The sequence below is a fragment of the Echinops telfairi genome, unplaced genomic scaffold (genome assembly GCF_000313985.2).
Source record: "Echinops telfairi isolate 266 unplaced genomic scaffold, ASM31398v2 ScPeMD7_7409;HRSCAF=8447, whole genome shotgun sequence".
Lineage (NCBI taxonomy): Eukaryota > Metazoa > Chordata > Mammalia > Afrosoricida > Tenrecidae > Echinops > Echinops telfairi.
Genome location: NW_022111309.1, coordinates 9460309 through 9488074, shown reverse-complemented (window position 1 = coordinate 9488074; position 27766 = coordinate 9460309). Strand labels below are relative to the sequence as shown.

General features: G+C 42.0%; 1 protein-coding gene across 4 annotated transcripts in view; it reads left to right on the top strand.

Annotated features, from left to right (window-relative positions):
* CHD2 (chromodomain helicase DNA binding protein 2) overlaps positions 1 to 27766 on the top strand; it is a 151576-nt gene that overhangs the window by 110841 nt on the left and 12969 nt on the right. For 3 of the 4 annotated variants that reach the window (XM_004709862.3, XM_045296517.1, XM_045296516.1), the window contains 9 exons: positions 2867 to 3005; positions 3211 to 3361; positions 4426 to 4548; positions 7388 to 7516; positions 8373 to 8513; positions 17459 to 17593; positions 21645 to 21823; positions 24351 to 24450; positions 27447 to 27660. In XM_004709862.3, the coding sequence (XP_004709919.1) occupies positions 2867 to 3005; positions 3211 to 3361; positions 4426 to 4548; positions 7388 to 7516; positions 8373 to 8513; positions 17459 to 17593; positions 21645 to 21823; positions 24351 to 24450; positions 27447 to 27660 (1311 nt within the window). The remainder of the gene's footprint in view (positions 1 to 2866; positions 3006 to 3210; positions 3362 to 4425; positions 4549 to 7387; positions 7517 to 8372; positions 8514 to 17458; positions 17594 to 21644; positions 21824 to 24350; positions 24451 to 27446; positions 27661 to 27766) is intronic. The other variant, XM_045296518.1, reaches the window with a different exon arrangement.

The following is a 27766-nucleotide window of genomic DNA, read 5'->3' as shown; positions in this document are numbered from 1 at the left end:
TACAAATGGCTCAGTGCAACTCACTCCTGTGAGAGAGAGAGTTGTGAGAGACTAGCAGTCCTTCAAGTACTTGTATGTGGGTGTATCTGCATGTGGGCAGTGCACACATGCCTGGAGACAGATAAAGGAGCGGTGTCTTGGTTCCTAAGATCATCAGAAATATGTGTTTTCCAATGTTCATTTGATCCCCAAAGGGGTCCCAACCCACAGGTTGAGAACCGCTGTCATACAGGCTGGGGTTCCCTTTGTCCCTTAGGTTGAACTCATTTGTTTTTCTTTTGTCTTTTTTTTTTTTTTTTTGCTCTGGGCAGGAAGAAAACAATAGTTGTATCTTAAATTGCAGCATGCACACGTTTAAGATCCTAGTCACTCGCTAAAGTAGGATGTAGAACATTGTTTTAGGGACTTTTATACCAGTTGACTTTAGTGTCCCCTCAATATAATCCTGAGCCCCCAGGCTCTCCAACTGTTGTTAACAATTGCTGAAATATTTTACAGTCTCACCAGCAACCATGAAAGAGGATTCTAATCTCTCCGTATCATTGTTATTTATCATTTCTTTTACCAATAGCCAGCCATCCAAGTGGTTACCAAGTGGTATCACGCTGTGGGTTTGCCTAGTTTTTAATCTCTGTTTAATTTTTAGGAAGTTTTTATCAGGTAAAAGTTGACAGTTTTATCTGTTGGTTTGTTGATTGTCTTACTTTCAGACTTTGAGTCAGGTACAAACATTTCTGCATACCCAGGATGAAAAACAATATACATTTACTCATTTCATTCCATTTTCCTCTCATATGACCTCATACTTGGAGGTCTTCTGATCGACTTGGTGATTTTCATGCTTCATGTCCAGTTTTACCTTTTTCATTATGACAACTGTTCATCTTAACATCATTTATTAAAAATTGTTCATCTTTTCTCCAATGTGTGATTCTTTAAAAGGAAAAAAAATTTGTTATGAGAACATATACAATCCCACCATTTCTACATGAACAGTTCATTGATACTGAGCCCATTCCCCTAGTTGTGCAGCCAGTCTGCCCTCCTTTCTTGAGTTCTTCATTAGCTTCAGCCCACTGTCCCACCTGTTTTTTGAGATGCTCTTTTCAGTAGTGTCTCCTACAGGTAGATCTTACAGAGGTTCTTTACTAGGTAAGCTCAAGTACTGTCGGATTTTAATGAGACTTCAGTGGGTATATTTAGTTTAAGTTTAAAAATTAGAGCAATGATTTCAGAACTTCATCAACTGCCTGAATTTTTTTTTTTGAAGCTGCAAAATCCTTCATGGGTATATTATATTAGATTTATGTAGATGAACATTTAGAGTTTCAGTCTTTTGCTCTACATTGTTGTAGTACATAGTATTGTATGTATATCATTTTGTATTCATGTAAGTGTAACTGTAGGAATAAAATACCTAGAATTAGAATCAAGAGTTTTATCTAATTTTACAGTTTGTACTCCTACCAGCAATATATGATATCTATTTCTTCTTAGTCTCCTCTAAACAGTGTTTTCAAACTTAGGGATTTTCCCAACCTGATAGTTTTAAAATGTTACGTGTAGAGGATGTCCATTCCTCCTAATAAGAACTTGAACACTTTTCACATTGGGGGTTATGTGTACTTTTTTGTGTGTGAATTATCGATTCCTTTTCTGTTTTCTTGTTAAGACTTAATTTTACAGATGAGGAAAGAGAGTCTTGAGAGGTTAGTAACTGGAAATGGGGGAAAGAAAAGCGGGCGGGCAGAGGACAGGATATACAGATTTAGGAATAAGTTATAGATTACTGATTTCAGGATCATGCATTTTCCTTTTTACCAAATTTTGTTCCAGCTCTCATCTATTCCAGTGTTGTTGGGAATAGCATTTACAGCACAACTCCTAGTGGAGTGGATATGGATTCCTAAATAACTATTTGTCTTTGTTTATAAGGCAGTGCTTGATTTGATTATTAGGATTAATAATTATTTGTAATTATTATTAACAATCAATTTTATTAACTATTAATAATTTAATGATATTGAATTTTTATTATTAATATAATAATTAATAATCCTAATGGCCCGGTTATTAGGATTATTCAGTTTTGTTTTAAAGTACCTTTTTTTAAGATTCTGAGGCACCTTTAAAAGAGTCATTACTTTATATTCTAGATTTCAACTTTGACTTTTTTATTAGAAGCACGGGGTTTTCTTAGAATGACAGGTTATTTCTTCAGGAGAAAGAGAAGGCTTTCCACTTCCATAAAGAGTTAGTCTCTGAAACCCACAGGGGCAATTCTACTTTGTCCTATAGTGTTGCTGTGACTCAGAATGGGCTCGATGCCATGGAGTTTTAGGGGTGTTTTTTTTTTTCAGGATTATTTTAATTTGACATTTTGGCTCTTGTAACCTCATGCTTTCCTTTTATTTATCATCTCCAGTGTGTTAGGTGTTAACTTGATTTTCCTCTTTCAAAGTTGAGATCAAGCAATGATTCATCTTTAACGCCTTTGAGGTTATTGCTTTGTTTTGAACTCTGCTAATGTGGTAGGAATGTAAGAGAAACTTGAGCATTAACACTGTATCTTTAGAAGCTTCTGTTGACCATTAATTCTGGAACCAAAATAGTGAAAAACAAACAGGGAACTTAGAATATAATTGTAAATCTCAGTGTGTTTAAAAAGAAAATTCCTAAATCTTAAAGTAATTATTTGGATGTTACTTTTTAATTATTAAGCCATTTTTGTTCCAGATACTATAATTTTTAACTAACATTAATTAAACAGGAGGGGATATGCATTCAGGGCTTGCTGATCTATGTTTTCTGTGGAGCTTTGGTGAACTGTCATGTCATCTAATGTCCATTATTTAATGAATTTCAGGGAAAGGACCAGGGAAAAGGAGAGGCCCTACAATTAAAATATCAGGGGTTCAGGTTAATGTGAAATCCATTATCCAACATGAAGAAGAGTTCGAGATGCTGCACAAATCTATTCCCGTGGACCCTGAAGAAAAAAAAAAGTAAGTGTATTGTGTGTGTGTATGTGTATGAATGCTGGTACCATCCATAAGAAAACAGATTTGAAATTAGAATTAATTATGTGGTGGTTTCATTGTTGTTGTTTTAACCTTTAACATTTCAGAACAGTTTGCCAAAGATGATAATTTGTATTTCCAAAATCAGAAAGGCTCTTCTAATGTGCTCTTGGCTTTGAAATCCCTCTAGATACTGTTTGACCTGTCGCGTCAAGGCTGCACATTTTGATGTTGAATGGGGAATAGAGGATGATTCTCGCCTTTTGCTGGGAATTTATGAACATGGTTATGGAAACTGGGAGTTAATTAAAACCGATCCAGAGCTTAAATTAACTGACAAAGTAAGTAACTTTGTGACACTGTAGGTTTCAAGATAATTGGCTGTGTAATACTTTTTACAAAATAAACTTCATGACATTGCTATAGTAAAAACTTAAAATGAGTACAGTAGAATATTCCTGGGATTTCTTATCCTTGGAGATATTAGAGATCAGGGGGAAGTTAACAGCCAGGTAGAATTTTGGGAAATTATAAGAGGAATCAAAGTTCTGATCTTATTTTTGGTGAGATCTCATTGCACCAAATACCAGGGGTAAGAATCCTAATACTAAGAACATTTCTTGGCTTTATCCTACTGTATTTCGCTTGTATACATCAAGAAGAATGATCCACACCCTGGTATTTTTTGTAATGGAATTAGACTTGAGCTGTACTTCTCCCACAAAATCAAGCCTCCCAAGCTATTCATTGTGAGCCAGGCTGCGGAGTGGCAAGGGCATTGGCTAGAATGTGAGGAAGGAAAGCTGGCAGGCTGAGATGTCAGGAAAATTTGCTCCATGCTGTGCTCTCTGCAGGGCTTTGCCTGGCACTTCAACTATGCTCATCCCATAGCTTTTAAGAGGGTGACAGCACCCTGCCGGAGTCCCTGAGATCAAATCCAGTGGGGACCGAGAGGTCCAGTTGGATAGCAGAGAGTGGATCATGTCCTGGCATAGCTTAGTGCTCTCCAGCAATGCTCTAAGAAGCATTTTCAATCTAAAATGAAGCTTTAACCTAGCTCCAGGGAGTCCCTGCTCCTGGAAGGAGGAAATCCACGACGGCTGGGATGCTCTAGCAGATGAAGCCAACAAGGCCCTCCTACCTGAGTTGTTCTACCCTGTTAACAGCACAGGTAGGAGCCAGTGGGAGAGCTGGATTACTCCATCCCATTTTGTGTAACAAGAGTGGCTCATAAGGGATTGCCAGCAGCTGGGAGCCATGGACATGAGATAGGATCCGAAGCTTTCTATCATGGGTGGTTGGGGAGGGGAGAGGATTGTGCTCAGGAGTTGTGGTCTCTGCCTCTCCCAATCCACTAACCTGGATGTGGGGTGGTGGTGGGTGCTTCTCTTGTTTCCTGTTGAAGATTCTGCCCTTGGAAAGCGATAAAAAGCCTCAGGGAAAGCAACTGCAGACGCGAGCGGATTATTTACTGAAGTTGCTGAGGAAGGGTTTGGAGAAGAAAGGCGCTGTGAAAGGCGGAGAAGAGGTGAGTGTGGCCGACGGTCAGGCAGGGCAGACCCTAACCTGCAGTGCAGTAGGAAAAGAAATGCCCCCTCAGGTGTGGCATCTGTTTATCTATCTTCCCATGGTCAGGTGTTCCTTTAATAGTAGTTTTGATTGCTAGCGATAGCAATTTTAATTTAATAGTAGCCTTAGAACTCATGGCAAATTTCTTACCAATACTTTTCACAAACTCAATATTGTCTCAAATTGTTCTCTTTTCTTCCCGGTGTTGTTATTACAGACATCCCCTTGCTATTTATTATAGTGCTCCTCAGGATGAAGGAAAATTCTGGTTGTTGTGTGGAATACCACTGGGCTTGCCTATAGTTATATCCAACTCTGGGTTCCTTAGATTACTGGGTTTCAGAGATAGAACGGATAATTGGAATTCACAGATAATTCAGAAAACTAGCCTTAACCTGCGCCATGAAAACTATCAACTAGGTTTCTAATTAACTCATCTTGAGATTTTTTTTTTGAAATCATTTTATTGTGAACTTTTACAGCTCTTATAACAATCCATACATCAGTTGTATCCAGCACATTTGTACATATGTTGCCATCATCATTTTCAAAACATTTTCTTTCTACTTGAGCCCTTGGTATAGCTCCTCTTTTTTCCCTCCCTCTCCCACCATCCCACCCTTGTGACCCCTTGATAAATTATAAATTATTATTATTTGCTTATTTTACACTGTCCAATATCTCCCTTTACCTATGTTTCTGTTGTTCATCCCCCTCGTGTGTGTGTGTGTGTGTGTGTGTGTGTGTGTGTGTGTGTGAAATGTCGATCATTGTGTTTGGTTCCCCCTTCTCAGCATGCTTTCCCTTCCTCCCCCCTACCCTCATGGTATCGCTACTCCCATTATTTTCCTGAGAGACTTATCTGTCCTGGATTCCATGTGTTGTACCGGTGTACATGCTCCAGTCTAGCCAGATTTGTAAGGTAGAACTGGGGGCATGATAAGTGGAGGGGAACAAGCATTAAACGCCTAGAGAAGTGTGTGTGTTTCGTCAGTGCTATACTGCACTCAGGCTAGTTCATCCCTTCCTTGTGATCCTTCTGTGAGAGGATATCCAGTTGTCTACAGATGGACTTTGGGTCTCCACTCCAACCCCCCTGATTCCCATCAGGTATGATTTTTTTTTGTTTTGGGTCTTCTGATACCTGATCCCGTTGACACCTTGTGATCACACAGGCTGGTGTGCTTCTTTCTTGGGGCTTTGTTGCTTCCCTGCTAAATGGCTGCTTGTTTAACTTCAAACCTTTAAGACCCGAGACTGCTATATCATCTCATAGCTGGGCACCATCAGATTTTTTTTACCAAATTTGCCTATGTACCTATTTAGACTTAAGCAATCCTGTTGGGAAGGTGGAGCGTCACAGACTGCTAGGTTATTAGAACAAAGTGTTCTTGAGTTCAGGGAAGACTTGAGTAGAGGCCCAATGTCCGTCTGCTACCTTGATACTTAACATATAAATAGACCTATATCCCTATCATTATAGATTTACATATGTGCTTACCTATATTTGTACCTCTATAAATGTCTTGCCTCCTAGTTCTTTACTCTATTTCCTTTTACTTTCCTCCTGTCACGCTATCATATTTGACCTTCGTTTGACTCTCAGTAATTGGTCTTGGCTACATTGCCCTTGATCAAACCCCACCAGGCATTCTACACTGTCCTCGCCATAAATTTTAGATCTCTTGTTCCCTTGTTCTTGGGCTTGTTGGTTTCCCACCCCGCCACCCCACTTGTCCCCCCGGAACCATCAGTTCCATGGTTTTCACCTCGGGATTGTTTATCTTGCCTGTCTTATACAGATAGACAAGAAAAAGAAGAAGGAAAAAACAAAAAGCCTATGTGTAGTTCCAGGTCCATCTGCTGACCCTTATGTGTGTTTTCCAATCATGTCTGTTGAGGTGCCAAGCCCTGCCTTCTGAGTCTGTAGTCTATTTTTGGGATTCCTTCGGGACTTAATTGTTTTTGCTTTACTCCTCTTGCCACTCTCTTGGCCTCCCTTTGTGTTTCACCCTGTTGTGTGGGAGTCGGGGGGTGGGGGGAGAGACCGGACACAGTTCCCGCACTGTGTTTCCATCTTGAGATTTCATCTTCTTTGGTTTCCCCAGCTTATTTTCAATCAGGACTAGCAGTAGGGGGAGTCACAGTTAGGAGACACGGTCGGTTGCAGTCTGCCCTTGGAGACCTTGTGCATGTTTGCATAGGTATGCCATTTGTATTTGTTCCCCTCTATCATAAACAAAGCATATTTTAGTGGGGAGACGTCATCAATATCCCATGCCTTTTATTGTGTGCCCTTTTGTATATAGGATGACCTTTCCCAGGTAGTAGGATGTGCATGCACTATGTGGTAGGTTCTGGAGAGACAGGCTAGATTGTGCTTATACTTTTAATTTCTGCACCATGTTTCATAGAGTAGATAATCAATATTTTAGCCTATTTTTATTTTTACATTGAGTGTACTCTGCTAGGTTTTCTAATGATTTATTATTTTTGATGTGACTATCTTTATGACTCTCTTTGTATGTGAGGTGTTTATCTTTCTTTTGAATTCTGACTTTAGGATGAATTCCCAAAAAAGAGAATTAATAGGCTAAAGGGCATGACTGTTTTTATGTAATATATGAGATACACAAATACTAAAGCATTTCTTTTTTCTTTTAATTGTACTATGATTTTTTTTCGGAATTCTCTCTTTGAAAAACATGACTCTTATGGCTTCAGAAAGTCTTAGCTTTATTTGGTTATGCTTTTGAGAAAATTGATTTGTGGTTCTGTCTATTTCTCTCCCTTCCTAGGCCAAACTGAAGAAGCGAAAGCCTCGCGTCAAGAAGGAGAACAAGGTGCCCAGGCTGAAAGATGAGCACGGAGTTGAGTTTTCATCACCTCGGCACTCCGATAACCCATCAGAGGAGGGCGAAGTGAAGGTATGGACTGGACTTCAGCTAAGGGTTGTTGTTAGTGTTTTTGGCTACATTTATTGTGTCATCTGTTAGAGCAGAATCATTTGATATGTGTTTGGGGAGTAGATAAAATAAACATAGAGTAGGCATATCTTTGTTTACTTTGTTAGAAGAATTCAGTTGTTCATTTGTTAGCACCTGCAGTTTCATAGAAAATAGAAGTAAATGAAGATCCATAGGAAATGATGTGTTTTAATAATAAATGGCAGTGACATTCAACTTCTTCCTTAGGTAGGACAGGGAGTGGTGGAGACTCTGGCTATCCAGAAAGCCCCTGCCTGATGTAAAGGGAGGCAGGTATTAGGCAACTTAAGTAGTATGAGGCCAAACTAAATTAAGCAGTTTGCAGCCCCTGACCCACTCAAAGTAAAAACTTAATTATTACCATTCAGTGAGTTGTTTGTTTTGGTAAGTGGTATCTGTAAAATATTTAATTTGTTATTCTTAGAATGTAATTGTACTTTGAGATTATGTCCAAGAAGACTAGCAATAGGAAATAGCATGGGTGTGAGGCATATAAACATGCATTCAAATATTAACAACCATAGAAATTACGAACTGATTTTGGCAGGTTTATAGTCTCTCTGATTCTGAGTTTCTTCCAAATGTGACGTGAAAATAATGCTATGTTGAGGGGTTGCTGTGAAAATTATAGGGAAAGATGTAAATTGAGAGTATCTGATTTTATGGGATCAGTTAGTGGTTGCTAGAATTCTAGACACAGAGGTAGTTCGTTGGGGCAACATACCTTTTCTGGAAAATAATCAAATCTAGACTTTGTGGCCAAAGCTGATAGCTCCGGGAACCTATTTGTTTTTAGGACGATGGCTTAGAAAAAAGCCCACTGAAAAAGAAACAGAAGAAAAAAGAGAACAAGGAGAACAAAGAGAAACAAATGAGTTCTAAGAAAGACAAAGAAGGGGATAAGGACAGGAAGAAGTCAAAAGATAAGAAGGAGAAGGTATTTGATGTCATCTTCCTTATTGAAACATGCACAGTGTTTGACATTTTTAGGGCTTAAAACAGAAAGATAAACATATTGATAAGAACTGATGCAAGGGGCTGAGAGGAAGAGTGAGGGGGCTGGGGGAACAAACTGCATGTGGGAAGGGGGAGGGAGCACTAGACATGAGTGTGACTAGAACTCATTTTAAAAGTGATTTAACTATAAAAAAATGATAATGTTCTAAAATTGATTGGGGTAAGGATTGTATAATTCTGGGTATGATCGAACTGTTGAATTATATGATATGTGGATTATATGCCCAAAACTAAAAAACAAAAGAAACTGAAAGGGGCTTCAAGACCCTGAAATAATTGTCTTTTTTTTGTTATCCCCAAAGGAAGAGGGGTCTTTAGCAGGCCGCTGACCCTCCTTGCTGAGAGTGAGGATGGTCAGTAATAAAGAATTTTACCTAATTTTTTATTACATGTTTCTAAGGGGCGGAGGGGTGTATGAATGAGTTGGGACAAGTGAAGGAAGTCTGCACTTCAATTGTCACATTTAGAAATGTCCTCAGATTCATGGGGGAAACTTAAAATCCACAAAGCAATTCAGCGAGTTGGAGGGATTTAAAACAGCAGTTTTTGGAGTAGAATGGGAAAAAAGCCCTGCTGTTAACATAAGCTTCAAACTGTGAGTTATAGAAAGTCCGTTCCAAACCACAGAATTCCAGCAAAGTATTGCATCCATACTTGCTGGCTTCTGAAGAATATATCTTGGAAATAATCCTTAATCATTATTGAAATAGAGAAATAAGAAAACTGCTTATAATTCTCCTACCCAAGTGATGATAACTCTATTAGATTTCTTAATGCGTACCTGTGAAATTCTTGCCTTAATGCCTAGAAGTGTGTATTTTAATGAAAAATCAGAATAGACTAGCAATATACGAGGAGTTAAACACCCCCCTCCCTGAAAAAAACACACACACAGAAAAAAGCTCCCCTAGACAGAGCTTTCATAGTACGCATTCTTCCTGCTAGTTGAGCATCAAGCAACTCTCCTTGAGCTACTGCACCCAGTGGCGTTGCCTGGGAAGGTTCTCTGAGCACAGTAAATTTTTCATAAAAGCAGTTTCGCTCAAAGCTCGTTTTTGTGCAGGCCAATCAATCTAAGAGAACAGTGCGCAGTTGTGAATTTTGTTTCCTGCGTGAAAAATATGCCACAGAAACTGTCGTGATGTTGAACACAGCCTCCAAGTACAGCACTCTGGGGAAAAACCTCAAGTGTACCAGTGGTTTTTCTCGTTTAAAAAAAGATGAAATGTGGATTGATGAGACACTTCGTTCTGGACTCCTATCAGCTTCCCAACTGGACAAAAATGTTGACACAATTTGTGCACTGTGCTCAAAGACTGTCGACGGACCATTGAAGAGATGGGGAAGTTATCTGGACTATTTTGGAGCTTGGTGCAGTGAATATTCAAGGAAGATTTGGCAATGAGAAGGGTCGCTGTGAAATTTGTGCCTTGGGTTCTGACTGACGAGGAAAGAGAGTGTCGAGTGGAAACATGCTGTGCTTTGAAAGAACAGCTCTGAAGCTACCCAGACCTTTTCCTCAATTCAAGGTCATTACTGGTGATGAGACATGGTGCGAGCCTTAGCGTCCCAAAAGCAAACATCAATCAAGTCAGTGGAAGATGCCATCGTCATCTCGCCCAAAAAAGACTCATCAAGTGAAATCAAAAGATCAAAACTATGCTCGTTTGTTTTTTTGATGTGAGGGGGATAGTGCATTTGCAGTTCATTCCACCAGATCAGACTGTTAATCAAGCTTTCTATATAGAGGTTCTGAAAAGATTGTAACAGTGTGTGACAAAAAAGGCCTGATTTGTGGCAGACAGGGGATTGGTTTTGCCACCACAACGATGCACTCATTCTTGCAGCTATCTCATGAGGGCATTTTGGGAGCAAAAATCAGCATGCCTCTCTGGCTCCACACACCTTACACACGTGAGCTCACTCCCTGTGACTTTTTTTTGTTTCCATGAAGGAAGAGGGATGTGAAAAGACAATGATTTGATGACTTAGAAGAGGTAAAGAAAATACGAGGTCCACATACCTTATCCCCACACCTCCTTGTCACCAATTTTCCAGTCGTGGTTCTTCCAATTGCCTGACCATCCAGCCAAGCCATTAGCCACAGCCCATGAATCAGTAGACAGTCTGATATCTGGCCATTTTTCCTTATATGCAAACTGAACGGCCAGGTGCACTGCTTGAAGCTCTACCCATTGGGAAGATTTCCCTTCACCACCATCCTTTAGGGAGATCCCCGAAAGGGGCTGTAGTGCTGCTGCTGTCCACTTACGAGTGGCACCTGCATATTGTGCAGAGCCATCCGTAAACCAAGCATGACTTTTTTGGTCTTCAGTTAAAGTATGGTAAGGAACTCCCCAGGAGGCCATAGGTGCAGACTGGGAGAAAGGAGGTAATGTAACAGGAGTGGAGACTGTGGGCATTTGGATCACTTCTTCATGCAGCTTACTTGTCCCTTCAGGTCCTGCTTTGGCCCGATCTTGTATATATCACTTCCATTTAACAATGGAGTGTTACTGCGCACATCCAACTTTATGATTTTGTGGGTCAGACAATACCCAGTTCATGATGGGTAGTTCAGGCCTCATGGTGACTTGGTGGCTCATGGTGAGGCGTTCAGTCTCCACCAAGGCCCAGTAACAGGCCAACAGCTGTTTTTCAAAGGGGGAGTAGTTGTGTGCAGAGGATGGCAGGACTTTACTCCAAAATAATAGGGGGCTGCCAAAGACTCCACACTGCATCTTTATCTACAACTGACACCTCTAGCACCATTGGGTCAGCTGGATCCTGTGGTCCCAGTGGCAAAGCTGCTTGCACGGCAGCCTGAACCTGTTGAAGAGCCGTTTCTTGTTCTGGGCCCCACTCAAAATTGGAGGATTTACGTGTCACTTGATAAATAGGTTGAAGTAGAACACCCAAGTGAGGAATATGTTGCCTACAAAATCCGAAGAGGCCCACTAGATATTGTGCCTCCTTTTTAGTTGTTGGGGGCGCCAAATGCAACAGCTTATCCTTCACTTTAATAGGAATATCTCGACATGCCCCACACCACTGGACCCCTAGAAATTTTACTGAGGTGGAGGGGGACTGAATCTTCATTGGGTTAATTTCCCAATCTCTTGTACGGAGATAATGTACCAGTGAATCTAGAGTCTTTGATACATTCTCCTTAGTGGGTCCAATCAGCATAATGTCATCAATATAATGGACCAGTGTGACATTTTGTGGAATAGACAGGTGATCAAGGTCCCTTCGGACTAAATTATGGCACAGGGCAGAAGAGTTGATGTACCCCTGGGGGAGAGTTGTGAAAGTATATTGTTGCCCCTGCCAGCTGAAGGCAAACTACTTCTGGTAGTCCTTCAAGACTGGTATTGAGAAGAAGGCATTAATTAGCCAGATCAATAGCTGCATACCAAGTACCAGAAGTATTAATTTGCTCAACCAATGAAATCATATCTGGAACGGCAGCTGCAATTGGATTCACCACCTGGTTAAGTTTATGATAATCCACTGTCATTCTTCAGGATCCATCTGTCTTCTTTACAGGCCAAATAGGTGAGTTAAATGGGGATGTAGTAGGAATCACCACCCCTGCATCTTTCAAATCTTTGATGGTGGCACTGATAGTGGCATTGAAAGCAGAGTCTGTGCTTAGGGGTCCCATATCCAGAAACTCAGACCGGTCTAATATTACATTTTGTGCACCAGTATCCCACACCCTTAGTAACTGTATTAGTCTAGGTACTTTGGAGAAACAAATCCACAGCAACTCACGTACAAGAGAGAGTTTTATGCAAAGAAAATGTGCATCACGAAAACATCCCAACCCAATGCTGCCCAAGCCCACAAGTCCAACATTAACCCATACCCAACACCAGTCCACAAAGTCCTTCACCTCACAAAACAGAGGCAATAATGCCGACTGCAGGAGGAAAGCTGAGTCAGTGAACATGTAAGCATCTCAGCACTGGCAGGGGTCTCCACATGGCTGCTCCCGCACCCAGAGCTGCATCGGGATAGATCCATGCGGCTTCTCCTTGGGGATGTCTTGTAGGAAATCCATCTTGCAAGCTGAAGCAGGGAACTGCTAAGGCAGCTGCACCCGATGCAACCATCACAAAACAAGAGACCCGAGAACTAGAAAGGCGAGGCTTCACCACCCATTTATCCCTCCGCCTTTCAACCAGACCCACATGTGATTATCGGCCAGGCTGGCACAATTAACTAACTCAGTAACCATTCCCAGGGATAATCCCCAGGCTTCTGCTTGTACGTATTTGAAAACTCGAGCAGATCTATATGACTATAGCACGCTTCTTCTTGGGTAATCATCTCAACCTTACCTTTAGGAGCTTTCTGAGACTTAAATTTTAGTGACAGGTGTAGCAGAAATAATGTGTGGTGAGGGTGTTTCCTGGGTGCTCTCAGCAATATCTTGTAAGGCATCTCTCTCAGGCAATGTTACTGATGCAGCCCCATCTGGCATGTCAACTTGCATAGTTTGGCTTATCTTCTCAGGTGTGGATTGTGAATTAATACCTTCAGCTGGGAGCGGTGGATCTATTGACTGGGGTGGATCAATTGTTTCTAGGGGCTCAATATCCTTCTCTTCTCAATCATCAGCCCATATCTTCCCATCCCATGTTTCAGGGGCCCAACTTTTCCCAGTCAATGCTCTCACTTTGCCTTCAGACACTGCTCTAGATCTGCAATTCAGCTGCCGTCGTAATTCAGCCACTCGCATAATGAGACCCTGGACCTGGTTCTCAGCAATGTCAGCTCTTTTGCTAGAGGAGAGAAGGATCTCCTTTGTAGCACAGGTGGAAGCTTTCAAATCCGTTAGTCTGCACCTGAGGCACACTTCTGAGGCTCTGAGACCATCCCTCTCCTCAATCACACTTTCCATTGTAAGAAGGACCAACCAGCCAGCTTCCCTATACTTGTCATCCTAACAAAACTCCTGGAAAATATCAAACATACGATCATTCAGAGCCTCTCCTTTAACCAGCACCTCATCTATCGGTGGTGCTACTTTACTTATTATCTTTTGTACTTCACACCATGGATTAGTAGGAGTAGCAGACTCATCCATGCTTTGAGGTGTTGAAGTAACATTACTAGTGTTAAGACTAATCAGGCTGGAGAGCCAATTTAAGAACCCCATATTTATGATTTTATTTCTCTAGCAGCATTCCTGGTACCAAAATGTGTTATACAGGGTTCTCTTGAGAGACAAAACCAGATGGCTAGTAATTTTGGATATATATTTATATCGATAGATAAATATGTAACACAAGAAATAAACAGTTAAATTATAAAGCAGTACAAATAGCTCAGTGCAACTCACTCCCGTGAGACAGTTGTGAGACACTGGTAGTCCTTCAAGTCTTAAGGGCCGCCAGGTAGTCCTTTATAGAGCGATTCAGGCTATCTGGGCACAGGCAGCAAACAGCAAGGCAGGTCACCCACAGCTAGATGACAGTGTCTGACAGCCCCCAGCTCAAGAGATGTAAATTCCAATTGTGTGGCAAAGCAGGTCTTGAAGGAATCCCAAATTACAGTGACATAGTCCACGAGTTAGGTGTCCCACAGGTAGTGTAACTTGCAAATTGAGGCACAGAACAAGCAAGGCAGCACACTGGTCCGATGATCAAAGAGCAGGAGAAGAAAGGCGGCCAGGTTGGCACAATAAACTAACTACCTCATAAACAATGCAGTATTCCCTGATTCTGTTTGCACGGTTGCCTCTTCATCTATTTACAGGTTCTGGATGAGCACAGTCAACTCTTCTGGAATTCACATTCTCCTCAGGGCTATCCATAGTTTATAATGATCTACACAGTCAAATGCCTTTACGTAGTCAATAAAACACAAGCAAACATCTTTCTGGGATTCTCCGCTTTCAGCCAAGATCGGTCTGACATCAATAATATTCCTTGTTCCACATCCTCCTCTGAATCTGGCCTGAACCTTTGGTGCTCCCCTGTTGTAGTATTAAATTAAAAGTGGCGCGGGGGAGTGGGGTGCCAGCCCCCACCCACTGCTACTACTATTACTACTACTCGGATTCAGTAATGCACAATTGTACGGTTGAGATATATAAGTATTATATTAAAGTCATCGAGAGCATGAGAGATATTAACAATAATGCAGTCAGACACATTACATGGTAGCATTGCTCACCTCAGCCCAGCTTGGTGGTCCTCGTGGAGAGAGGGGGAAGGGAAGGAGGGCAAGGGAAGGGAGAGGGGAGTGACCAGGGAATGAGCAGCAAGGAGGTCAGAGTGTGAGAGCTCTATATTGCTGATATACCTTTTGGGGGCATGCCAGCCCACTAATTACAGGTAGCCATACGTCACAGGGAGGAGCGGCACTACTACAATTTAGGTTACACAGCAATGAGAGGGTGGTCTAGGGGGTGGTCTCTGGGTCTCCATAGGAACCATCATCAGTAGGGTGCAAACCCCTCCTACAGGAACCAAGCTAATGGTCCCAAGCTTCAGAGTAGTCCATTGTCTCCAGCAGCAGGGAGCAGGCCCAGTGCAGTCTGGCAACTGATCGCCCTGGGGGCGGGGGGATGCCTGCGCATCTGACCCTGTCAATGTTCTGCTACAATTTTATTAGATGAATCGCCAGTAAAAGTTGACTTGCATGTGATTTCAATGATATTGCTCTATAATTTGTGCATTCTCTTGAGTTACCTTTATTCGGAATGGGTACAAATATAAATCTCTTCCATTCAGTTGGCCAGGAATCTGTCTACAAATTTCTTGCTATAGAGGAGTGAATGCTTCCACTGCTTCATCAGCTTGTTGAAACTTCAGTTGATTTTCCCTCATTTCCTGGAACAATGTGTTTAGATAATGCCTTAAGTGCATCTTTAGCTTCTTCCTTCAGTACCAGTGGTTCTTGCTCATGTATTACCTCTTGCAATGGTTGAATGCTGACTAGTTCTTTTGGGTACACTGACTTTACTATTGGTGCTTCCTGTATTACTGAATATTTCTTTCACTCATGGAATTTTTCGATGCTACAAGTCAAGGTTTGATTTTCCCCCTCCCCCAGCGTATCTTAGGATATATGCTGAGTGTGTTCTTCCTCTTTGTTTTCTAACTCTAGGTCTGTTGAATTCTTTGTCTTCTCAAGCTGCCCTTGGAAATTTTTCTTCAGCATTTTGACTTCATCATTTCTTCCTTTTGCCTTAGCTCCTCTACAATCAAGAGCACGTTTCAGAGTTTCTTCTGACATCCACTTTGATCTTTTCCTTCTTTCCTGTCATTTTAATGACCTTTTTTTTTAATGTATAATGTTCTTAATGTCATTTCACAGCTCATCAGATCTCTTATCATTAGTGTTGTGTGTGAAGTCTTGTAGAAGGTCTTCTTCCATTTTTCTCCCTGTTATTTTACCATGCATGATGTCCTTCTCTAGGGACTGGTCTCTTCTGAAAACATGTTCAAAGTACACGAGAGGAATTCTTGCCATCCTTGCCTGTAAGGAACATTCTGGTCACTTCGAAATACTTCTTGCCAGCACTATAATTAAAATACAGCACTTCTTCGCTGGTTTTCCTTATTCAGTGTCCATCTCTCACATGCATATTGGGCACTTGAAAGTGGCATATCCTGGACCAGGTGCACCTTAATCTTCAAAGTAACATCCTTGCTTTTCAACACTTTAAAGAGGTCTTGTGTAGCATCTTTACCCAGTGTAATGTTTATTTGATCTCTAGACTGTTACTTCCCCGAGCACTGATTGTAGATCCAAGCAAGGTGACATCCTTGACAACGTCAGTGTTTACTGCTTTTTAACACATTTACACATTAAAGGTTTGCTCTTAATTTTGAAATAAAAATAAAAGTGAAAACATTTATTTCATCCACTACTCATATATTTCAGCTGTTATTAACATGTGTTCATGTTTATGTCAAGTGGCTTTTTCCGCTTTACTAGAGTGATCTGTATTTCATGAACCCAGTACTGCAGCGGTTCTCAACCTGGGGGTTGAACGACACTTTCACAGGGGTCGCCCAGTTCATAACTGTAGCAAAATCACAGTGCTGAAGTAGCAACGAAAATAATATTATGGTTGGGGGTCACCACAACATGAGGAACTGTATTAAAGGGTCGCAGCATTAGGAAGGTTGAGAACCACTGCATTACTGGTACTTGAGAGCTTCACCAGTTACCTTGTTCTGGTAAACTCTGGTACACAGAGTAGCCACTACTCTAGTTTATTTGAGGCCTTCTATCCATGATTTTGTAGTTTTACTACATATTTGAAATAGCAGCTGTCAGCGATTTATTGTGATTTTTCGGATAATACTTTTGATGTACAAGGGGGCTTCAAAAATGTGGAAAATGAAATTAAAAGACAAAGGAATTTTTCCATGAACTTTTCAAGCCTTCTCATTCAATCACAAACAAGATGTAGACTATTGCTTCATGCTTTTAAATGTTAGAACATGAAATCATAAGACATGTAGCCTTATTAATTTGAGGGCTTATTTTGTTGATTTATGTAATGTCAGTCATTTAGGTAATTTAGTTATCATTACAGGTGTACGGATTTCTAGATCAAAGTGTTTGTCCTTTTGTAAACTTATTAATAAAAGTTGCTACATGGTGTTCCCCATGCATTCTATCAATTTATGATCCTAACATCTTGGCCTTTTTGTACCATTTATAGAAGCATTGATGAAACTGAAATTCAAATTGGTTGTGTTGAGAGACATGGAATGGAAATAATGCACAATTCAGCTATTGTTTAGCTTTAGCTTCATGTTCCCTCGGGGGTTTCACAAAATTCTTTTTTTATTACCTGAGGCCATTATATATTTACCCATTCTGTTTCTTTCAAAGCCTAAAGGTGGTGACGCCAAGTCTTCGAGTAAATCCAAGCGATCTCAGGGCCCTGTTCACATTACCGCAGGGAGTGAGCCTGTCCCCATTGGAGAGGATGAGGAAGACGACCTGGACCAGGAGACATTCAGCATAGTAAGTCTTGAAGTTGCAGGGGCTGGCCTCTGTGACTCCCACCCCAACTGATGGAAGAGTGAAAATACCCGCTTGGAAACACATTGCTTCTGACCTTGAAGACCTTGTCTCTAGAACACACTGGCAGGAAGAAATGTTCCTATTTGATGTCTAGGGAGAAAGAAGTTTAAGGAATGGATCGCATGTTTGTATTACCAGTCCAAAAGGTGACAGTGGCCCTGAAGGGTATTCTTCAGTTGGGAAACTTCACTAACCTGTACTGAATACTTTTATCTGTGTGGCTCTGACCCCTGGGACTACCATGTTGAATAGATATCGCCTCTGTCATAGAAATCTACACTTGGATAAAGGAGATGGTTAACTACACACATCATGTTGGCAGCACTGTCGTGCCTCTGGAAGAAGAGCTGGTAGGATGAAGGGATTGGATCAGAGGGGGCATGATCAAGGAAGTGCTGTTTGAGTTGGGTTATGAGTGAAGAGTAGAAGGTAACAAAGGAGCAGTATCCACCAAGGACCTGTGACGGTACTGAGTAATGTGCATTTCAAGAGGGAGCAGAGGCTACTGTAGTTAGAAGACCAGGAGCAAGGAGGAGTGAGCCTAGGGTTCTTCCCTGCAGAAACCCAGGCAGCCTGGCTGAGGGCGTTACAACAGTGGGGAGCATGGAATATCACCTTTCATGCTTTCATGCTGGGGGGTTAAAAGCTAAACACCAGCCAAACCAGCCAAAAAACCCATTGCTATCAAATTGATTCTGATTTATAGAGACGCCGTAGTGACAAGGGTTTCTGAAGCTGTAAATGTTTACGGGAGCAGAAACCCTCAGATTCTGTGCAGTCGCTGGGGCTGTGATCTGCTAATCATGTACTTAACAGCCCTCGTTCCACTACTAGGGCTCTCAGTCTTCAAAGTTAGGGCATGGCTATTTCTTTATAGGGCACAGGGAAGTTGATAGGGAGGGCGTCCATGGCATTAGATAGAGGCCAGTGTGTCCGCAGGGTCCCTTAGCCTCTAACTGGAAGTGTACTGTAGTGCAGTCAGTTTCCCTCCCCACTTCCCTTTCCCCCTAAATGATAGTTCACTCGACTAGCCAATTCATTCTCAAAGGAAAAGCAGACTGCTTTCAAATCCCGAGAGAGAAATGGATGACAAAGGATTAGGTAGTGCTTCATTCTGGTATGCATAGTATTGCTATGGGTTGAAATCAACTCAGTGGTGCTTGTGTGTTCTCACTCTCTGTTTCTGTGTGTGTGTATGTGTGTGAAAAACTTTGTGGAAAATGCAGTGAGAAGCTAATAGAATTTTCCCACAAACTTTTGGAGGCTCCCTTGTATACACATACATGAGTTCAAAAAGCTTGTGGGAAAATTCCATTTAATTCCCTTTTCCACAAACCAGTTGAAGCCTCCTCGTATATATATATGTATGCATGTATATACCTGTGTATCAAAAACCAAATCATCTGCCATTGATGATTGTGACAGTAAATTTTTATGGGAGCAGACAGCCTCATTTCCCAAGAAGTAGATGATGGATTAGAATCACCTACCTTGCTATTAATAGCTCAGTGTGCCACCAGGGCTCTGTGTGTGTGCACATGTATACATTTTCATTTGTATTTCAGTGGGGGTTAGGGCAAAACGTTCAGTAATACTCACGCACAAAGGCAGAACCATGCCTACGAGACTGCAAGTAGAGCATTAAAGAGTAAATATTTGGTAGTCCTGGGCCACCATTCGTTGGGTACCTTCAAAGCCGAGCTAAGGTCCACTGACCTCTAATTCTAAAACATTGCAATAGCAGTCATCTGCTGCTACTCACTCTAGGGCATTTCAGCAAGTCAAAAGGGTTTAAATCTGTTACGAGTAAGTTTGAGGTAAAGTTGTTTGCTTAGTGGGACTTCCACATCGAATCCTTCTGGTGTGGCCTATGAAGGATGTTGTGAGCCTTGAAAGTCTAAAATCTCAGTTGCATATTGTGCACAGCGTGGATCACCACGGGCTTGACAGAAACTGGTTCCAAAGTGTCCAATTAGGAACATAATACTGGGCGTATTCTTCCCTAGGGTTCTGTGTAAGTGTTGTGAAGCGTTTTTATTTTCCATGGGAGGTTACCCTCCAACAGAAGTATTTTCACCTCCTGAGACATAGGTACAGCAGTGCTCCCTTTGCCCGTCTTGATTTGAACCTTCCGTCAGTGCGCGTATGCGTGAAGAGACTCTGTTGATTTGGGGTGACCTTAGCATAGTGTTGCATGGCAGCAACTGAGTGGTCCTTTCCTTCTCCGCGCATCTTGAGAAACTGACCCCAGCTGAGGTGAGGTCTCCTCTGGTGAAGTGGTTATTGAAACGGACATATAAAGTGGGTGATATATGAGGGGGTATGCAAAAAAAACCAAAATGAATTCCCCCCCCAAACCTATGTATTTACTTTTTTTGTTGTTTTTACAAAACAACCTTATCACGTTGAAAGTACTCTCTGTTACACATAATACATTTGTCAAATTTGTGATTCCATTCTTGGAAACATTTTTCAAACTCATCTGCTTGGATGGCTGACAGCACCTCCCTTGTTTTTTTCTTTACCTCTTCCATCCTTTCATGTCCCTTTTCATTCACGGAAACAAAAAGAAGTGGCACAGAATGAGGTCAGGTGAGTAAGGTGTGTGGGGCAAGATAGGCATGCTGCATTTTGCCAAAATCTGGTGCACTGAGATGGCTGCATGAGCAGGTGTATTGTTGTGGTGGCAAAACCAGTCCCCATCTGCCACAAATCAGGCCTTTTTTGTCACACACTGTGATGCAATCTTTTCAGTACCTCAAAATAGATAGCTTGATAGTCTGACCTGGTGGAATGAACTCCAAATGCACTATGAGTCAGGAACTTGACAGACTTCCAGAATGGACGAGTTTTTCTCATAGCACTCCTTGTAAACTGTGTTCAACATCATAATAGTTTCAGCGGCATTTTTCTTGAGCAGGAAACAAAATTTCACAGCCACATGCTGTTCTCTTAAATTGGCCATCACAAAAAATGAGGTTCTAGTGAAACTGCTTTTAGGAAAACATTCACTGTGACCAGAGAGAACCTTCCTAGGTGAGGCCACTGGGTGCACTAACTCAGAGCAAGTTGCTCAAGGCTCACCTAGGGGGAAAAACGCATACTATGAAAGCCCCGCTCCACCCAGCGGGTTTTTGGTTACCCCCTCAGATCGTGTGTAAGCACTAGACAGGCTCGCTACCTCGTTGCTTGGGAGACCAGATTAGAAGCTGACATGCCTCTGGTACTTCTTAGCCTTGACTCCCTATTTTCAGAGGTACCTAACGTTTGGGCAATTTTGTAGTAGGATCAGATTGGTTCTCAGGTTAGGCTTAGGGTTCATTTTTCTCAGAACCAGTCAGTCATTTCCCTTGCTGCCAGTGTTTTGTTCTTGTTTTCTCTCCCCTTTACCCTCGCTGCTCCTTTTAAGACATCCCTTTAGTGTTTTCATAAGACTTGTGGAGAGAAAATATTCCTTTGTCCAGAAGTCTTTCCCATAGGTTCCTCCAACATAGATTGAAACAGTGATTGAATCGGTGAACTAAAACATAGCAGCAATGGTGTGGATGATGCAGGACAGGGCAGCATTTCCTTCTACTTACATAATATGTTCAATACAGTTATTACAGTACAGATTGTGGAAGGTCAGTATGCAGCTCAATGACACATAACAGCAAAGGACTTACAGGTTTCATTTTTAAGTAGCTTGTAGTGGGAGCTTCTCCGGTAGGTTTGTTGTTTTGCTTTTCATGTGACCTTTAAGATGGCCATGTGGGAGGCATTGTCATGTCCTTCTTCCAGAGGAGAAAGCAGCGCGTCAAGAGGGCTAACTAGGCGGCAGAGGTTGTTTACAGAGCTCTTCAGTGAGGGTGCTGGGTTTTCCTTCCCCTCCTCCAGCAACAGTATGCCACAGGGGTGTATTTCCAGTGACGTGGGAATTTAGGACACAAAGGCCAAAGAAGCGTTTGTGGCTGCGGATATTTTATGTCTCAACTCCATTGCCCTGTTGCAGTGTAAGGAGAGGATGAGACCCGTGAAAAAGGCCTTGAAACAGCTGGACAAGCCCGACAAGGGACTCAATGTACAAGACCAGCTGGAGCACACCCGGAGCTGCCTGTTGAAAATCGGAGACCGGATAGCTGAATGCCTTAAAGCCTACTCAGACCAGGAGCACATCAAACTGTGGAGGAGGTAACCCATCTTGGCCATGTTTTGGGTGGGTTCTGTCATAGAAGGGTTGGTAGAGCCACCTGATGAAAACCTTGCCAACAAAAACCAGCTCTTGACAGCATACCTACCTATAGGCTCCCCCTACTTCCAGAACTAGGCCAGGCCACTCTTTTAGTAGGTTGGGTGATGTCATTATTTCCTAATACTCATCCTTGCTGGAAGGGGTGGGAATTATTTCGTCACGACTTAACCCACCTCAAGTTAGTGTGCAGACGTGGGAATGGTTACTTACCAAGCCCTGAGGTGAAATGACTTCAATCCTCCAAAACTCTGCAAGAAGTTGATTTTTCTCTCTTCCTGTACTAATTAAGAACTCTAATTCATAATTAGTTAATTCAAAACTTTGGTTTCTAAGACATTATGGCGCGCGCGCGCGTGTGTGTGTGTGTATGTGTGTGTGTGTGTGTGTGTGTGTATTCATGTATATGGGCACTTTTGAGATTTTTAGACTTGTGGGATTTCTAAGAGAAAATGATAATGTTAAGTATCTTTCTACAACCCCATGGTTTTTGAACTCATTTATAAGGGTCAATCACAGAGTATTGATACTAGGGTTTCAGTACAAACATGCAGAGGTTTATTACAAACAAAAATGAAAAGACAACTTTGCAATCAGTGTATGTCTACAGACTAGTTCTCTTTTTTTTTTTTGGTATACAAAAGAGTTTTATATAAAGGGTAAGTGTACATTAAGGAAGCATCCCAACCCACAGACTAGTTCTCTTTAAGAATAGACATGTCTTAGTCTTTTTCGGGTGCCTTCAAAAATAAAAATACAAGGTCCAATCAAAGCAGGGTCTGCTGGGCCAGCTAAATTCAAGGTATAGTGGTCGGCGCAGAAGGTTGTGGCAATGTTTTTTTTTTAACTCCAAAGTGGTAATATTGATCTTATCAAAGGACACCAGATGATCTCAAGGGCTTATTATGAAGAAATTATTTTAAAACTGTTAAAAGGGACAGGAAAGTTGTGTCAAGAAATTTTCCCCCATGGCTTTGACTCATAGTGACATTATATATAACAGAATAAAACATTTCCATTAAAATTTTTTTTTTCCTCATCACAATACAGCTGCTTATTCTAGGCCACAAGAGCTGTCCTACAAGAATTTCCTTGGGAATCTTTACCCTACAGCCCTGATCCTGGCCCTTCTTTTGTTCCCCAAACCCAAAAGAACCTCTCAGATAGACACAGTTGGAGTCCCTTGAGGATGCCCACATGGCCGCTCGACATGGTGCAAATCAAGGCGCATAGGCATTGTCAGGGGGGAAGGGTTACAGAGGTGGAAGACTTCCTTCAGCAGTAGACTGAGACGGAGTTTATATTGTGATATTACTGTTTCATAGATTTTTGCAGCGATACTTTTTGACGTATGCACACATTTCATGATCAGTGTCATTAATTCTCTTTAAATGATAGGCCCTTTTTCAGTGGACTGCTGTTTGATAGGAAATTGAATTTTTAAAAGCTCTTTCTAGCCTCGATACCCATGGCAGGCTTCACGTTCATGGGAAAAGGGATAGTTAGTTTCTAAAGTATCACTTTTCTTCCTCTTCACACTGTTACCAAATTTTGCCTGAAATTGGCCTTCTCTTTACTTGATTTAATCCCAGTTAGAAGATAACAGAAAGCTATCCTAGTGCACAGCTCCATGAACCTTGGCTTCCCTACTGCCCACTCAGAGCTGTCTATATTCAGCAGGCATATGCTCATAGCTGGCAGAACCCGTAAGAAGGTTCTTTCCCTTTGAGAGTTTAGCGTAAAGCAAGACTCCTGAGAAACTTTCCCTCGTGAATGGCAAAGGCAAGACCAAGTGCAGTAGGAGTTCCAAAGAGAAGGAAGCGTGTACTGAACAATATAGGCTCAAATGCAGAATGTTTGTGCTTCTGCAATGCCTGGGAAGTGGGGCAGTGATGGGATTGGCAGATGTTTAGTTTTAAGAGGTAGTTAGGCCTGGAGTTGTAATATGAAAAGCCTGAGGGATGCCTTCCACCTGAGGCAGGAGTTTGATAGTTGGAGAGCCAGGCTAGGTGTTCCGTCAGTGGCTCAGACAGACAGCCCTGGAGAAGACCTGAGATGGCGCGGATCGCTTATTCCAGCCCTCTGCCTCCCGCGTCTCAGGTTCATTTTAATAAGTGTTACTTCTCCATTGTCAGTAATGCCATGGTAGGGTGAGGTGAGAGCGCTGCATTTGAAAAGAAGGAAGCACGGATTCCAGGCTGGGAGATGAGATGGTGGTGATAATGAAATCTACGGCAAGAGTCCTGTGTGCCATTGATAAGAACTGGAGGGGCTTTTAGCTTTGAGACAGAACTCTCCATCAAACTTGGTGCAAAGACCAAAAAGAATATTTCTCTAGCTTAAGTTCTTCAGGCGGAGAGCCCTTAATAACAGCAAAGTTCAATAGGTTGCCATTTATAAAAAGGACGAATGAAATTGCTTTATTAATTCTGCAATTTACCAGAACTGGTGATTTCTTCTTTTTTTAAGGAACCTGTGGATTTTTGTTTCCAAGTTTACAGAATTTGATGCTCGGAAATTGCATAAGTTATACAAAATGGCTCATAAGAAAAGATCTCAAGAAGAGGAGGTAAAACAGATTTAATTCTAAGTAAAATTATAAAACCAATCCCAAAGAAATAAATCCTTAATTATTGTTTTTTATCTGCTGGTGAGGTCGTAATAAGCTCATTGGTTGGTGCTTCTAAAAGGGTCACTGGCTCTCGGCCCAGTGTCCCATGGAAGCACGAGTCCAAGGGCACGAAGGAGCCTGCTGCTGTGTTCACAGCATGTGGATAGCTACCTCGTGGCTGGGCTCCTCCCACAGTACTCCATGTCCCTTCTGGGTTCAGTAATCCATTGCCGTGGCCACACTGTACTCCCAGACAATGCTCCCAATCCAGGGGGCTTATTAGAGAAGTTAGCAGGTCACCACAGCCAGAATCAGTCAACAGTAAGGAGGGGCATTGATCTGCAGCAGCACCTCTCCTCATCCAACGGCCAAGTCCCTTTCTAGTCCCCAGTCTCTCAGCCTCTGTGGGCCAGGAAGCCTACCTGTTTCTCTGCCTCAGAGTCTCAGTCATGGTGCTGTTCTCCTGTCCCGGTTCCTCCTTGCTCGGTCCTGGATCTCAGCCTGGCTTCTCTCTTCTGTCTCCTGGTCCCCATACCACAGTCTCAAGTGCCTCTGGTCTCAGCCGCTGCCACTCCAGGAGAGAGATCTTGAATGTGCTCCACAGGTGACTCTTGTTTTGTTTGGTCCTGGGATTTCTTTCCCTCTTCTTTGGAAATGGCTCACGCTTATGTGGAAGTGTGGGTTTTGCCTTTTTGCCTTTCAGGTATGACTCGAGTCACATCCTTTACGAAAGTGGAGACTCGGCATATCACCCACTTTGATCCTGTAACAACGCACTCTAAAATTGGATTATAACCAGAGGCATAGAGTCTAGAGTTTATGTCACAGGAGACTTTATAGCTCGAAGGGCCATATTCATGGTCTACCTTCCGCATGTACACTCCAGCCCTCCTCTGAGGTGCTTGCACGGTTGGTTTCTAATGTGCTCCAAAGGTTCATCAAAAGAAGAGGCATTGACTAAGTCTTTGTATGCGTTAATGTTTTCACTAACCGGCCTGAGCAGTAAGGATGACGCTGAGAGTGGCTGTAAGCCTCTTGGCCTGTTAAAGCCCAGTTATCTTTCAGGCGGGCTCTGGGCCGCCACTTCGTCTACACTTCTTCACGCCAATGTGATTGCTTGTTTTTGAACTTCTGATCCCATTCCTATTGACACCTCATGATCACACTGGCCGGTGTGCTGCTTCCATGTGGGTTTTGTTGCTTCCCTGCTAGATAGGCTGCTTGTTTAACTTCAAGCAAAAAGGACACATAGATTTTTAAATGTTTACAAGGAAGTATCTTAGATATCCAAAAGTAAGAAATAAATACTTTATGATATGTGCGTATATGCATTATCACAATCCATACATACTATTCAACCATTAAGGAAGTAAGTAGAAAAAATGTTTATGCATGGGAAGGTTTTCATAATATATGAAATGAAAATAGATAACACCAAATAGTATTTTTTTAAAATCTATATATGTATAACAGATTGGAGAGATGTAGGCCACATTTTAATGGTAACTGTTCCTTGGTTCTAGCTCACTTTGTTTCTTTTTTGTAAACTATATTTTCTGATGCTTTTATATCAAACATTTGTATTGTAAAGCAGCTATTCAAACATTTAGGATGTTCATCTTAATGAACTTGGCATATGCACTCGTTCCACTGCACTTGATAGGTGCCATCAGTCAGTAACGATCCATAAGGACTCTTCGCACAGCAGAAGACACACTGCCCGGTCCTGCTCCACACTCAGACTTGTCCTTCTGCTCGAGCCCGTGGTTGCAGCACGGTGTCAGTTCATCCGTTGAGGTGGTCCTTCCTCTTTGCCACTGCTCCTCCGTTTGTCCTTCTCTGGGGACTGGCTTCTCCTGACAGTATGTCCAAGGTACTGCCCACTGCCAGGAGTTGTTCATTGTGGTTAGCTCAAGGAAGTTACTAGTTCTGGTTTCACGTGGTTCAAGATGATTCTGTGAGACTGCTGATGGCCTGGCTCCTGTTTCAAATTATGCACACTAATGTAGTGGAGGTTTTTTTGTCGGGGCCTGGTAAGGTCAATGTCAGCAGAAAGATTACTATCGTGTCATACTGTGTCATACTGTGTGAGCGCAATAACATTTAGGAGCAGTTTTTAGTAAGACGGTAGTAAAATGGTAAACCAGCAATGAGGAAAGGAACAGATGAGATATAGCTAGCTAGCTAGCTAGCTATAGACTCAATTGTGAATTAGTTGAACATTTATAGATCATAATTTTACATTCAAAAATTAATACACGTTTTGTTTCCATTCATCCACTGCAATCCCCATCCCCACCCCAAAATGTATCAGTAGACTCACAATTGCTGATTCTACGTCTCCCTCTTTCCTATTTCCATTACTCCTCCTTTCCTAACCCTCTGCACCTTGTCTTTGGATAAATGCTGCCCTTTTGATTGTAAATAGTTGATTATTTTAACACAGGGGTAAGTTCACTTCCAGACCTGCAGGATAACTAAGAGCCATAGCCTTGTGAGTAAGGGGGTGGAGCTGAGGGAGCGGGGGAGCTGGTCCCACCAACCATGTAAGTCTGGCCCAATCTATAAGTTTTTCTCTTACAATTTTGAGTTTGGTTCCATAATTTCCTCCCATTTTATCCGGGACCTTTTCAGAGCAGTTGTGGTAGGTGTATCTAGTTCTTCTGGTCTGAAGGTTGTGGAGGCTAATGGTCCATTAGTCTATTGGACTTAATTATTTCCGTGTGCCTTTTGCTTTTCTTTAATCTTGTGCTCTCTGGATGAGTTGCACCTTTAAGACTGCAATTGCTGCTCACCAAATTAGCAAGTAGAATGTTGTGCCTGAACTATGCTGTGACAGTTGACCTTGGTGTCCCTGAACTCAGCAGCTAGTCCAGAGGGAAGTCTTTAAAAATGATTGCCTTGGTAAGCAGGCCAGGGATGCTGACGGTCTTTGGTTTCTCTTCTCTGTACAGGAGCAAAAGAAGAAAGATGATATGATTGGTGGTAAAAAACCATTTCGACCAGAGGCCTCTGGTTCAAGCCGGGACTCCCTGATGTCTCAGTCTCACGCTCCACACAACCTTCACTCTCAGAAGCCTCATTTGCCTGCCTCCCATGGCCCACAGATGCATGGACACCCAAGAGATAACTACAATCACCCCAACAAGAGACACTTTAGTAATTCAGGTAGGCATTATTTGGGTTTGTTTTGTTTTTTTAATCGTTTTATTAGGGGCTCATACAACTCTTATCACAATCCATACATACATCAATTGTGTAAAGCACATTTGTA